Here is a 13,729-nt window from a genome sequence, read left to right as displayed (position 1 = left end):
GGCACAGAGGGGGAACAAGCTGGTGTTTCCCATGACCCTTAGTTGAAGCTTATGCTGCACTTGCCTTTCTGGCCCAGTCGCTGGGATGGGGAGCACGTGCCATGCCACTGACTGGCTGCGCTCCCCTTCTCTCCCCCTGATAACGGCAGCAAGTCTGGACAAGCACAACCGGACACACACCGGTGAGCGGCCGTTCAGCTGTGAGTTCTGCGAGCAGCGTTTCACGGAGAAGGGGCCGCTGCTGAGACACATCGCCAGCCGGCACCAGGAGGGGCGGCCCCACTTCTGCCACATCTGTGGGAAGACATTCAAAGGTAAGGGTGGGGCTCTGGCTTTTGCAGGGCTCTGCAGGAGCCGCCTCCTTCCCACGGGCAGCTTGGCATCACTGTGAGCATGTACAGTGTGGAGCTGCTGCCCACGGGCTCTCACTTCCCTTCCCAGCAGTGGAACAGCTGCGCGTCCACATCCGCCGGCACAAGGGCGTGAGGAAGTTTGAGTGCACCGAGTGTGGCTACAAGTTCACGCGGCAGGTGAGGCCTTCCCCAGCTCTGGGGCCTCTGGGCTGTGCCAGGGAGCTGGCCCTCACTGGGCCCCTCTGTGTCCCTTCTTTCACAGGCTCACTTGAGGCGCCACATGGAGATCCACGACCGCGTGGAGAACTACAACCCACGGCAGCGGAAGCTGAGGAACTTGGTCATCGAGGATGAGAAGGATGTGATGGTGGTGCTGCAGCCGCCCCCAGAGCTGGAGGTGGGCTCAGCCGAGGTGATTGTGGAGTCACTGGCCCACGGCTCGCTGCCTGAGGAGGTTCCGGCGCAGAGACTGTGCTCTAACGAGAACTTCTCCACGGCGGACGTGATTGAGCAATCTCTGATTATAACGACAACGATTCCTGAAGACTGTGAGACATAATGCAGCCACCCTTCCACTGAAACACAATAAAGTGTTGGGCTGAGCCAATCTCTGCCACACTTGTTCTTTCGAGTTGTGCACCCGTCTCTTCCCCCTAGACTAGGGGGAAGTCACCATGAGGATATGATTGACTGTCAAATGAAGAAACAGTGCAAAACAGTCAGTGTCCTTGCAGGGGGATTGGACTGACCTGCTTGTGTCATACTGTGAATCACTTTCTGACACCGGAGGAGCTGGTGCGGTGGGAGCCCCTTTCCCCCAGCCCTCTTAACCTGCTCCTCATTAAAGATTAAAGCTCAACTTCCCCCAGAGAGAGCAGCTCTGCCCTTTCCTTTAACGCTGCTTTCTCCTTTAAACTTGTGCCTTATTTCTCCTTTATTTTGTGAAGCTTCTGTCAGTTGCTCTTTCTTTCCCCATTAAAGGTGGGGCAGGACCTGTGTCTGCTCAGCATTGAGATAATGGAGCTGCAAGTTCACTTGAAATATACTTCAGCAGCCACACAGTGCCTGCTCAGGGGTAGAGACTTATTTCTGTCCCAAAAAACACGATTCAGAGTTGCTGGGGGAGTTATAACCATTTTCTGAGTGGTGCCAGGGTGGGGGAGATCCCTGTGTGCACCCTCACCCCTAGAGTCTCAGCTGTGCTCTCTCCCCTTTCCCCTTCTACTCAACAAGGAGGCAGAGAGGCTCTGGTTTAAGCATGCCCAGCACGACAGTCCCACTAAAACTTCACTCCAGGCCCTTTCCCTTCACAGACGATAGAACTGTGTAACAGGTTTTATTTAACTTTAAGCTGCAAGTAAATTTAAAAACAAACTGAGAATAAAAATACAATCTGCAAATGTAAAATGCCTTTGTTTCAAAGAATGGAGTTCAACTGTACTGGAGGATTCAACACAATGAGTTCTACAAAAAATAAATATGTATCTGTAGCTGCTCAGCGGGTGGGGTTGGGGGTCCAGCAGCGAGCACAGCCATGTGCACTATTTATAGCTCAGCAGAAATACCTCGGGCTGCAGCGCTGTCCGGCTCTCCACAGGCACAGCACAGACAGGCTGCTACCAGAACAGCAGCAGCTGCCCCGAACTGCAGGCCCACTGCTGGCCCCCCTGCCAGGCTCGGCCCACAGGCTGCACCCCGGCGTGGCGGTCTCAAGGCACTGTCAGTGTTCCAGACTGAAGAAGAGCATGGGTTCCCCATGGCTGAGGAGTGCAGTGATAAGAGTATGCGGGCTTTCCATCTCTGAATTCATTTTAAATACAGACTTTTCCTCTATTGGTTAAAAATAAAAGACCAAAAAAGCAAATGCATCCAGCCACACCTGAGCTGCTGTCACGCTTCAAGGTTCTCCTGAAGATGTGACACACAGTCTTGGGGAGCTGTGCCACAGGTTTGTCCTCTGCTTGTTCCAGAAACATTCCGCAAATAAACCACGCAGCTGCTCTTCAGCAAACATAGATAAACAGCCCACCTGGCCAGGGCACTTGGGCAAGTAAAAAGGCAAATCTTACACAGGTCAAAAAGTAAGCAAACTCCAAACAGAAAGAAGAAAAAAAACCCCTAAAATAACTACCTTTCAATCGCAACACGTGCACAGAAAGCCTGTCTCCCTTTGAGGCACAGAATAGGGGGGGAAGTCCAGACCACTGTCTTGCCAGACAGACCCCTCCCAAAAAAGAAACTGAAGGAAGCAGTTTGGTGGCAAACAAAGTATTATGGGGTGAAGGAGCTCCCAGCAAAAGGTGTCTGGTCACAAGCTGTAAGCGGTGGTGCTGTGGCATGGGTCAGCGCGATCGTTTTCCCCAGGGATCAGCTCTTGGGTCCCTGCGGGCAGCAAAGGGCTGAGGGAGGCAGCAGAGGCCTCACTGCCTGCGGTCGCACAGCAGCGCATCCCACAGCCAGAGTTCTCATTCCCTCTGTGATCAGTATGGTTTTGTTTCCAAGCACTGGTTTGCCTCAGCCTTCTTCTGAAGCAGCCCAGGTTCTGGATGAGGGACTTATGTCAAGCCGCTTCCTCTGCTAAGGCAGCTCATTGAGGTTCTGGTTGTGAAGGTTTTGGTTCTGCCTGCTAAAGCTGATGGTGTTGTCCAGTGTGATGCTGTCATCCTCCTGTGGGGTCTCTGGCATGAACTGCCGGAATATGCTGACACTGCCGTGCCAGAAGATGGGCTCGGGGAGCCGGCCCACCACGCTCCACATTCGTGTCTCTGGGTCATAGGCTTCCAGGACATCCGAGAGTTCAAACGTGTTGTCATAGCCCCCGGAGACGTAGAGCTTCCCACCAAGCGCGGCCACACTTCCCCCAACATGAACCTGCAAAGTAACAATAAACACACACCACCATCAGGGGTGTTTGCCCAATCTGGCAGCAGATCAAGGGGGTCGGTGCGGTCTGGCAGCTGCTCCTTGGAGGAGGCTCCGTGCCTGCCAGCGGCAGCTCAGGCTCTGAACCAGCACTGCCCACAGCTCTCCTGTGCTGGGCTGAACACCCAGACATGCTGCCACATCCAGGACTTTGTTTTCCCAATGACTCCAGTACATTTTAACTCCCTCCACATGCAAGGGGTTCTGATCTAAAGAGCTCTTCATTTTCCAAAGGTAAATGAAACCCATTTGTAACACTTAAGGCACCCCGGAGGATGGCAAATGTCCTACCTGAAGCATGGCAGGGATTTTATCCCATTCATTCTTTGCTGGATTGTAAACATCCACTTCAGCCGAGTCGTCTCTGGGGAAGAGAACACAAAATTACTCTTCTGCATTCTAGAAACTCCGCTTGAGTTCTTCACCAATGCCAAATTTAGGTGGGTGGGATGAGAGAAGAGCTACAGGGGCATCATAATCCCCCAAGGCTTCTCTCACCCACCCCACTTGCCAGACAGGAGGGCGACAGTGACAGGTGAGGGGTGTCTGCGACACAGAGACACTGACACAAGAATGTGAGGAGGACAAGGTCAGGGCAGCTGAAGAGGAGCTGTCAGTCCTTCCAAGACAGTTCTGGTACAGACGGAATCAAGAGGCTGTGAGGCAGCTCCAGGCAGGGCTGGCTCCAGAGAATGCCCGAGCCTCACTGCTGTGCTACATTTACTGGTATAAAACCAGTCCCAGCATAAGGGATCATCACTCAGAGGCTTTAATCTAAGCTATTAAAACAAAACCAAAAGTTGAATTTGCCACTTTTACTTGTCACCTATTCCTCTGGCCTCCAAAGATTATCCCATAGCTCTACAGGGAGCAGCAGCCCAGGCACAGCACATGAAATGAGGGGAGAAACCTGACCCCGATCATCTCCTCACTGACTCCTGCAGATGCACAAGCAATCCAAAATCCTGAAGTGTCAACCATCAGTATTTTAAAATGGACAAGAAAAAGGAAATTCTATAGAATCAGCTTGTGACAAAGAGCTGAACAGCTGCAACACCCCGGCAGGATGGACTGAAACCAGGTGACTCGAACAGATGCCAGCAAGACACTCAGCTGGACCCAAAGGGTTATAAATAAAAGGTCTTGGGCCAAAGTTGCTGCTTTATGCAAAGCCAAGAGGAGATTAAAAAAAGAGAAGAGGGCTGGAGGCCCTCACAGAGGTCTCTGTTTGCTCAGAGTCAACACAGGGAGGGAGATGAAATGCTCCAGGCCCTAGCATGCTTTCCCGTTTATTTTTAATTAAGAGGATAACTGAAGTATTTGCGCCACCAGGACAGCTTCAGATGGGTAATTAAGTCCCAGTTTGGAAAGGCACTTAAAAATAGTGACCAATCACTTTATCTTCAGCCTTCTTATCGCTGCTGAGACGGAAGATGTCCTCTCCTGCGCTACAGTTTAATGTTTTCTTGGAGCTTATGTGCTTATTTATAGCAGCGAGGGGGGCTGAACCAGGAGCCAAGGAATCCGAGAAGCCAATTTCCAAGCAGTGCTGCTGACTTCAGCCAGATTTACACCTGGTTGTTCCCAAGCCCGAGGTTACACTCAGACATTTTTACACAATTTTAAGGGTAGCCCCACCAGCACCATCAGGGGAAGCACTGCTCTGCTGTCCCAACCCAGTGCCCTCCTTCCAGTACCTCCAAAATCCCACACACCTTCTCAGGGAAGCTCTGGACCCTTCCCAAGGGGACATGGGAGGGAGGTGATGGCTCCCACTACTCACCTTATGAAGTACATGAGGCCGTTGAGCGTGACCGTCTTTGGGGTGAAGGACCAGGGGGGCAGGTGGCCGCAGTTGACAAGGGACCAGAGGTCACTGTCGGGGTCGTAGCACTGCATGACCATGGACTCTTCTCCAGCCAGGGAGCCGATGGCGAACAGCTTCCCGCGGCACGAGGTGGTGGAACAGTTGTCCATGGGGTACAGCATGGGCTGAAGGACTTCCCAGCTGTCCATGGTGTGGTCATAGCGCTCTGTGCTGTCAGAGGACACGACGTAGAGCAGCCCATCCAGGACTGTGGAGCTGTGGTATTCCCTGGCTTTCAGCATGGGCGACACCTCCGTCCACTCATTCACACTGGAATTGTACCTCCAGACACAGTCGTACAGCCTGGACCCATCTGAGCCCCCTGCGGCACAGCACGACACGCGTCAGAGTGGGGCTCCACACCGATGCCTTTGCTACAGCTCCAGCTACACCTTCCCCATACAGCCCCTGCTGCTGCCCTGGGCTGTGCAGTGGGGCAGCATTTTGGTTCTGGGGGGGGACACTAGTGTTAGAGCTGGTGCAGGGCTGCCACTTCAGCTATGGGGATGTAGCTCAAAGGAGGCATTAACAGCCAAATTTATACACTGGTGTCACCTTGACAGAAGTAATTGTAGCCCCAGCGGACTGCAAGGAGGCAGGATTTGTGCTGAGGAAGGTACTGTGACTCACGGGGGCTGGCTGAGGAACTCGGGGCTTTCTGACACACCTATGCCTCAAGCACATGGACTGGCTTGTGATTCACAGGGCTCTGAACCCAAACACCTTCACAGAGAGAAACTCAAAACCCTCCTTAAGTAACCCATGTATCCCAGAGTGACAGTTAAAACATTCTAACTGCAAGATCTGTGACTTCTGCCCACGTGCTCAGCAGCATTAGTCATGACAAAATAGCTCCTGGACTGAGACCAGCTGCTAAATCCAGCACCAACTCCAGAAGTCTCCATGCCTGCCAGCAGGCTGCAGGCACCTAAGCCGAGACCCAAACTCTCTGCTTCCCAAGAAAAGCCAAGTCTCACTGCTAGAACCCACATTATTTTCAAGAGAAATCTGCACCCTAGCAGGTACCCTCCCACCCTGTGTACCTTACCAGTGACATAGATGTCGTTGCCCAGCGCAGCAACACTGTAGCCCCCGCCCAGGTGCTCAGGGAACTCGGCCAAGTAGCGCCAGTGGCCGGTGCGCGGGTTGTAGCAGTCGACGGTGACGAGCTCATCACAGTCGCGGTCGCAGCCGCCAACAAGGACAAGGATCTCAGCGAGGCCGGTGGAGGGCCGAGGGCGCATACGGGCACAGGGCCCTCGGTCGTGGCGGTCGAGGCGGGCAGCCTGGAAGTCGCGGGCCTCGCGCAGGAGGCGCAGGCAGGGCAGGCAGCGGGCCACCAGTGGCTCGCTCTCCACGTGGACCAGCAGGTAGAAGCGGCGCACGAAGGGCAGGCGGACGTGGGCCAGGAGCTGGGGTAGCAGCGGGGCACGGGTGGCAGGGTCAGCACGCACCCAGCGCAGTGCCAGCTGGAAGGCAGCCTCCTCCTTGGGGACGCAGAGCCCGTCGTCCCGCAGGTAGGAGAGGAGGCGCGGCAGCGGCAGCCGCTCCAGCTGGGCGCCCAGCTCACCCACGTGCCGCAGCACAAAGCGGTGGGCAGCAGCCGCCAGTGCTGGGCACGAAAAGGCTTCGGCGAAGTCCTGCATGTCCAGGGCGTTGGCGGGCTCCAGCTGCCGTGCCAGCCAGGCGCCGCAGGCCTCCTTGACGGCGGGAAACTGCAGCAGGTCGGCGGCGCGCAGCAGGCGCTCGGCGATGTCGGGGCCCAGGCGGCCCACACGGCCGGTGTACGCGAAGTCGAGCAGCCGCGCCAGGCACTCGGGCTCCACGCCGTGCAGCCGCACTCGCTCGGCCCGCGCCTCGCGCAGCGCTCCGCCGAACATAGCGCGGAAATATCCCGAGGCTGCGGCCAGGACGGCGCGGTGAGCCCCGAACTCCCGCCCGTCGGCCACCACCGTCACGTCCAGCAGGCTCCGCTCAGCCCTCAGCGCGCTCAGACCCCGCAGCAGCGACACCGCGTGCGCCGGTTCTCCCGCCGCCGAGGCCGCCGCCGCCGCCGTCCCGCCGGTGCCCTCGCCGGTCGCCATGCTGTGCCTGGGAGGAGAACACCCGGGTCAGTGCGGAGTCGCTGAGATCAATCCCCGAGAGGCTCCCGGGGCGGGAAAGGTAAACTCGGGGAGGAGGCGGCGGGTGGGCTCGCGGAGCCCGTCCCGTGCCGGTCCTGGCCGACACCCCCTCGGGAGCGGCCGCTGGGTAACGCGGAGCCGCCCCCTCCAGCGCGCCCCCGCTTGGGCCGGTCCCGGGGTCCCGCAGCTCTGCAGCCCACCCGCCCACCTCCACACCCTCAGCCCCGGCTGGCCCCCGGCGGGAGCAGCCCGACGGCAGCAGGGCGGCCCCGAGAGCGGGCGGCACTGCCGGAGCCCCGCTCTGAGTGCGGCTCCGGGCGCCGCCGTTATGGCGGGCGAAAGGGCCCTGCCCGGCCCATCCCGAGGCCGCCCGTCTCACCGCCGACACCAGTCGGGCCCCGCGGTGAGCACAGAGCCGCCACCTCCCGTCCGGGCCCGCAGCCGCCCAGTAAGAACCGCCCCGGCGCCCTCAAGCCCCGCTCACCGCTCCGCTCCTCGCCCCGCTCCCCGCTCCGTTCGCCGCTCCCGGCGCCGCCCCCGCCCCTCAGCGCTCCCGGCGCGCCCCGCGCCCGGCACTGCGCACGCCCGACTACGGCTCCCGGCGGCCCCGCGCGGGCGGCCGCCCCTTCCCCGCCTCCCGCCGGCACCGAGCGGCTCGCGGTGTCGGCACTCCCGGCCGCCGCCGCCGCACCGGCCCCGCCCGCGCCCCCGCGCCGGGACATGGACTCCGACTCCTGCGCCTCGCCGTTTGCCCCGGAGGTGAGCCGGGGCCCCGGGGGCACGAGAGGGGAGGGGACGAGAAAAGGGGGGAGGGGGAGCGGGAGCCTCTCCCGCCGCCCGGCCCGGCCCGGCCCCGCAGCCGCTGCCCGCTCCCCACCGCGGGGCCGGGGTCGTGGCCATCTTGTGCCGGCGGGGCGAGGAATGGCGGCGGCGCCGCCCCGCCGTGGGGGGAGCTGGCTGGGAGCCCGGTACCGACACCGGGGGCGATGGGGGGTGGGCGCTGCCCGGTTCCGCCGGCGCGGGCGGGAGCGGCAGCGCCCTCCTTCCCCCGGCGGTCCCGGCCCCGCGGCCGCCGCTCAGCCCCGCTCCCCGCAGGACTTCTCCCCCGGCTCCCGGCGGCACCGTACCGTGGAGGACTTCAACAAGTTCTGCACCTTTGTCCTGGCCTACGCCGGCTACATCCCGTATCCGCAGGAGGTGAGTGGCACCGGGGGGCTCTGAGGGGCACCGGGGGGGCCTCCGGGATGGTCTGTCAGACCAGCTGCTCCAGCGGTCACGGCCCCGCGCCGGGCCGGAACAAAAGGGGAACGGCGGCGGCTGGAGGCTCTGGGGACGGGGCGGAGGGTGGCTGGCGTGGGCGGGGTGAAAAACGTCGGATCCGGCATCGCTCCCGCGGCTCCCCGGGCGCTCCGGCCGGAGATTCCCGGGGCGGCGCGTGGGGAGAGCAGGAGCGACAGCGCCTCGGGGACAGCGCTTCGGGGGATAGGGGACAGCGCCTTGGGGACAGGGTGCAGCGCCTTGAGTCGCACGCCAGTCTGTTCTGAGTCAATGCTGTACCTGCTTCCTCGACGTGTTCCAGGAAACGCCACTGAGGAACAGCCCCAGCCCTCCCAACAGCACTGGAGGCACGATTGACAGCGATAGCTGGGATCCTCGCTTCAATGACACCCCCTCCTCTGTTTCCCTGCCCACCAAGAACAGAAAGAACTTCAGTCAGCTTAAACGAGCAAAACCGTATGGTTCCCTGTTCCAGCGGGCAAAGGCCAGCAACTTCCTGCCGGAGCGAAAACAAATTGATAAGATCAGGAAGAAGAAAAAGCTGAAAAGGAGGGAAACAGAGGTGTCTGCAGAGGAGGACTATGAGGAGAAGCTGCTGGAGCTGGAAGCAGAGGACTCTTATGCAGAGACACCGATGAGCCCCTCATCAGAGGGTGACCCTCAGTCTGTGACCGAGCACTGCTCGGTGTGGGACTCTGACACCCCGTCCACTGTCTCCTACCCCGCTGTGACAGCCGAGCAGACGGTGGAGATCCAGAGTGTGGGCAAACGAACGGTCATTCGGCAGGGCAAGCAGGTGGTCTTTCGGGATGAGGATGGCACTGGTGATGATGAGGACATCATGGTGGATTCGGGTAGGTGGCCTGGCTGTCCAAGAGGATCAGCCAGGTGGAAGTGGTGGTGCTGTTGCTGATCTCTTTGGTACTTTGCTTGTAGCATGAGTATAATGCTGAGGAGTGCTGCCTGGGTGGAATTTAGGAGCAGTTAGGTTTGTGGTGGAAAGGGGGGGATTGGCTCCTTTTGCAGTAAAGTGAGTAAAAAGCTGTGACTTTACAGAACCAGCTTGTTCTCCTCTCCTACATTTTGGCCTCCCATGTACTGCTCAGAGTCTCTCCCCACGCAAGGGAGACCTGGAAAAAGCAACAAAGTGCCTGTCTTTGAAGCCCAGGTGGTTAATTTAGCACAAAAGGTGAGAAAATTCCCAGTGTGGATGAGAAGGCTCGACCACTAAAAAATGTGGCTTTGCTCTTTGTCTTTGCAGATGATGACTCGTGGGATCTGGTCACTTGCTTCTGCATGAAGCCTTTTGCTGGGCGGCCGATGATCGAGTGTAACGAGTGCCACACCTGGATCCACCTCTCCTGCGCCAAAATCCGCAAGTCAAATGTCCCAGAGATCTACATCTGCCAGAAGTGCCGGGACTCCAAGTTTGACATTCGCCGTTCAAACCGCTCCCGGACGGGCTCGCGCAGGCGCTTTCTGGACTAGGGGGGAGGCGCGTGCTGCTGTGCTGCGCGGGCGGGCGAGCCGTGGGTGCTGGCTGGGAGGCCGGGAGGGCCTCCCCAAACTGCTGCTGCTCGGGCGGGAGAGCTGCCCGGCTGGCCCGTGGCACAGGGACGAGGAATCACCAAGCCACGGGCAGCTGGGGCTGGGAGAGGCCAACTGGTCAGAACTGCGGCGAGATACCGACTGTCTTGAGGACAGACAAAGCTCTCTGAGCTCGGTGGAGTTTTGTCCGGTTATGATGACTGGGTGATGTCTGGGGAATGTACAATACCTTTGCCATGTAGGTTTTCTCATCCCATCGAGAAACTGCAGATCTTCTCTGTGCTAGGAAACTCCTCCTCCAAAGAGGGAGGGGAGGATGAGTAAGTCTATGTGAAGAGTCTGAAAAGTAAATGGCCCTGTGTTTTAAATTCAGTGAAATATTATACCTGCCCATTTTTCCATATAGATCAATCTTAGATACAAAAGGCTCTGTAGGAGTCAGCATCAGCCTCTGTGAGATCTACTGCCGCTTCCACAGGCTTGGGAATATGGGAGTTCTGCAATTTGGCATTGTCCAAGTGCAAATGGGACTTGGGGCTCCCTCCTATGCCAAGGGACAGCGCCCTGGCAGGAAAGGGCAGCCCTTTTCCTGGACAGGCAGCGTGGGGGATCAGTGGCATCCGATTCTTCCTTACAAGGTCTCTCTTCATAGTGATTTTTCATAATTTGCATGATCGGCTCATATGTGTGTATGGAGGGAAACTGCTCTGTTTCCTGTCCCTTTGTTAACCTCTACAGGGCTGTTTTAGGATGATGACTCTCCCTCTTCTCAGCCCAGAATTCTAAAATGGACTTTAAAAGGGGCTTAAGTAAATATAGAACCTGTCAGGTCTGGTTGGGATTTGATCATGTCCATCCAAGTACAACAGCTGAGTTGATTTGTGTTTTCGCTGTTTTTTGAGACTGGACTATAACCAAAAAGCCAGAACCTTTAACCTACTGGTAGCAATGACAGCTCAAAGCGAATGCAGGCGATGCAGCTACAGGGTGAAGTGCAATGAGGATCCATCCAGTGCGGGGTGGACAGGAGAGCCCAAGGCCCCAGCCAGCCTCAGCCCAAGGGAAATCCCTCCAGAGCCATGGTCACAGCTCATACACAAGGCCAGGGAGGTGCTGGTGGTGTTCCTGATGACCAAATGTATCTACACGGGTCACACAGATTAGGTTGATGTTTCAAGGTATTTCTCTGAAATTATGCCTGGGAAATAGTGTACACTCTGTCCAGGGAGACCAGGAGGCTCAGGGAGACACTGGCTGGTGCCACAGCCAGACTAGCTGTGCCAGCAGGAATGTGTCCCGCGTTCTGCAGTCACAGCATTGGAGCACTGCTTTGTCTGAGGACTAGCTCGCTGGGAGACGTGCCCTGGTGATGACTGAGGGTCTTGCCAGGACACAGGGTCAGGTGCCCTCCTTCAGACATGCCTTCTGGAGCTGCCAAAGCCTCAGGCAGCCCAGTGCCATGGGGTCCTGGGGCTCCATAGTGTGGGACATGGGGGCACGAGAGGTCTGCCAGCCTGTCGCAGGGCAATGGGGCTGCATGAATTGCAACTGTTCTGTCCTGCTTCTTGATAAAAATCCTATCCCACAAAGCTGCTACAGCTGACTTTGGGTTCAGAAAACCAGCTCCAGCTTCTGTGAAATCTCAAGACCGTGACCATGCTGTGCCACCTTCAGAAGCTACAAGGAACCACCGAGGAGTTTGCCAAAGACTCGCCCCTGACTGCTGCCTGACTGTTCTTTGCAGCCAGAAAAATAACCAAAGCACTCCAATGCTGCCATTTTACTCTGCAACCGGAAAGGCTTAGGAAGGTCCCAGCTGCTACTGCACAAGGGTTGGACCTGCTCTGAAATCAGCATCTCTGTGTTCACAGCACGTTGCAGTTCAACTGGACCTCCATGGAGCGCGTTTGTGAAGCTTTTAAGGGAGAAATGGAGCACTGCCAAGTGAACTGGCTCTTTTTTACAGAGGTTCGACATTAATCAATGTGACTGACTCTTGTTCTGTTCCCTTTTCAGATTTATCCTAGTGGATGGTGTCTTGACAAGTCCAGCACATTACAATATCAACAGAAAGAAATAAAAAAGTAACATCTCCATTCTTTTAGTTCATCACTTTCAGCCATGTATAATTATAGTTTAATTCAGAACTTTATTTTTTCATTAAAACTTTTAATGAACCATGTTTTTTTCTTATATGTCAAATAAGTGAACAATGAGTTTGTTTTACTCCAAACTCGTGAGTCTGCTGTTATGATTTACTGGTGTGTGCGCTGTTGTGCCAGGCAGCAACAAGATGTGATGCTTCAAGTGCTCTTCCCAAAGGAAGAGCAGTCAGGCAGGGATAGGACATAAAGGCAGGTACCCCCACTTTTCTCCAGAGCAGCTGCTCCTTGCCAGCCTCTGCTGAGAGAACAGGTCCCTGCAGCCCTGGAAAAAGCCCTGGGGGCTGCACTGCATCCGCCTTGTGAGGACTGGCTGCTTGGCCAGACCCAAACCAACCCCTTGCGAACCCCCCTGGAGCTGTGCTGAAGTAGAGCTCCCTCCTTCCCTCCCTTACTGCCAGAGGACCCCAACCCACCCAAGGGCTGCCTAAGCCCTGGTGCCACCCTGCAGCTCCTGTACGTGCCGTGACTCTGCAGGCACTGCTGCTCAGCCAGCTGCCACCAAAGCAGCAGCCTTAACATCTTGCCAAACTGAAAAGGTGGCTCAACCTTTTGGAAGTGGCACTAGGTCATACTGGAAGCTAAACTCTCATTGCTTATAGCTTCTATTTTAATTCTGTGGATAATTTTTAATTATACAGAGTGATAAAAACAAGTCCCAGGGAGTTGTGGCTGTAAAATGGCAGCTGCTCACAGCAGGAATGTGGTTCCAGAGTGGGGCTGTTCTTACAGTCTTGGCGAAACTTGCCAATGACAGAAAACAGGGAAGAAAGTAGTAGGTGGGCTGGCAAGACTGACCCAGCAACTGGCTCCCAGGGATGCTCTCCTGGGAGTATTCCGCCATGTCCCAGTCCCTGCAGCCTGGCTCTCACTCCTGACCATACACCACACACAGCGGAAAGACATGAGAAGGGAACTTCTGGTAGAGATTTCTGCCCAGTCCCTCAAGTCCCACCCAGCAGTGACCAGCAGCAGTCAATGAGCTGGATGGGATGGAGGGTGCTGTTATGTTTACAAAACCTGCAACCCTTGCTTTCCAGGTGTTTATTTTCAGGAGTCTTCTACAGATGCAAAGGGAATGGGAGCTGCTTTTCAGCTGAATATAATTTATTGCACATTTTACATTTAATTTCAGATCCACAGGACACTGGTTGTAAGTGAAATAAAGCCCTGCACCAGGAGCTGGTCACAAATGAAGAGTTTTGGTTTTAATAAAAAACAAATGAACACCCCTTCACAGTAGGAACTTGCTTTTTAGAGAAGGGAACATCTCTTTCAGACGGGCTCAAACAAGTCTACTTTTGGAAATCTAGTTCTCCTGTTGCAGATCTGACCACAGAGAACCAAAGCTGCCCAGAACAAGGGCCAGGCCCCTGTCAGGAAAGGAGTTATGGCAGGAGTTGTCAAGAGCATCTCTGCACTGCCAAGACATGGGTGTTTTCCCCTCTGCTCTCACCAGTGAGCAGTGAAGGCTGG

The 13,729-nt window shown here is 56.5% G+C and overlaps 3 protein-coding genes across 3 annotated transcripts in view; 2 read left to right on the top strand and 1 right to left on the bottom strand.

The window, feature by feature from the left end:
• Positions 1–960, top strand: part of ZBTB48 (zinc finger and BTB domain containing 48) — a 10,207-nt gene extending 9,247 nt beyond the window's left edge. Inside the window, exons 13-15 of the mRNA XM_027889376.1 lie at positions 150–314; positions 442–530; positions 616–960. Of these exons, the coding sequence (XP_027745177.1) occupies positions 150–314; positions 442–530; positions 616–912 (551 nt within the window). The 3' untranslated portion in view covers positions 913–960. The remainder of the gene's footprint in view (positions 1–149; positions 315–441; positions 531–615) is intronic.
• A 703-nt stretch (positions 961–1,663) lies between these two features.
• Positions 1,664–7,233, bottom strand: KLHL21 (kelch like family member 21). The gene is made up of 4 exons (XM_027889340.1): positions 6,191–7,233; positions 5,059–5,464; positions 3,567–3,639; positions 1,664–3,224 (listed from the first exon to the last, which is right to left on the bottom strand). The coding sequence occupies exons 1-4, from the start codon at positions 7,224–7,226 to the stop codon at positions 2,931–2,933; spliced, it is 1,809 nt and encodes a 602-aa protein (XP_027745141.1). The 5' UTR covers positions 7,227–7,233; the 3' UTR covers positions 1,664–2,930.
• Positions 7,234–7,901: 668 nt separating this feature from the next.
• PHF13 (PHD finger protein 13) lies at positions 7,902–12,269 on the top strand. Its single transcript, XM_027889344.1, has 4 exons — positions 7,902–8,024; positions 8,361–8,462; positions 8,845–9,397; positions 9,805–12,269. The coding sequence occupies exons 1-4, from the start codon at positions 7,986–7,988 to the stop codon at positions 10,029–10,031; spliced, it is 921 nt and encodes a 306-aa protein (XP_027745145.1). The 5' UTR covers positions 7,902–7,985; the 3' UTR covers positions 10,032–12,269.
• The last annotated feature ends 1,460 nt before the right edge of the window (positions 12,270–13,729 follow it).

This window comes from Empidonax traillii, unplaced genomic scaffold (assembly GCF_003031625.1).
Source record: "Empidonax traillii isolate 1590-97213 ecotype Southwest subspecies unplaced genomic scaffold, ASM303162v1 scaffold259:size690984, whole genome shotgun sequence".
NCBI lineage: Eukaryota > Metazoa > Chordata > Aves > Passeriformes > Tyrannidae > Empidonax > Empidonax traillii.
Note: the sequence above shows the minus strand (reverse complement) of the source record. Positions and strands in the feature narration are given on the sequence as shown.

Bases quoted from the DNA above. Each gene is read 5' to 3' on its own strand.
- KLHL21 (XM_027889340.1), bottom strand. From the start codon at position 7,226: ATGGCGACCGGCGAGGGCACCGGCGGGACGGCGGCGGCGGCGGCCTCG. The intron at 5,465-6,190 runs GTAAGGTACACA...GCTGTGCCGCAG, and splicing joins CAACGACATCTATGTCACTG to GGGGCTCAGATGGGTCCAGG. The intron at 3,640-5,058 runs GTGAGTAGTGGG...TCTCTTCCCCAG, and splicing joins GGCCTCATGTACTTCATAAG to AGACGACTCGGCTGAAGTGG.
- PHF13 (XM_027889344.1), top strand. From the start codon at position 7,986: ATGGACTCCGACTCCTGCGCCTCGCCGTTTGCCCCGGAG. The intron at 8,463-8,844 runs GTGAGTGGCACC...GACGTGTTCCAG, and splicing joins ACATCCCGTATCCGCAGGAG to GAAACGCCACTGAGGAACAG. The intron at 9,398-9,804 runs GTAGGTGGCCTG...TTGTCTTTGCAG, and splicing joins GGACATCATGGTGGATTCGG to ATGATGACTCGTGGGATCTG.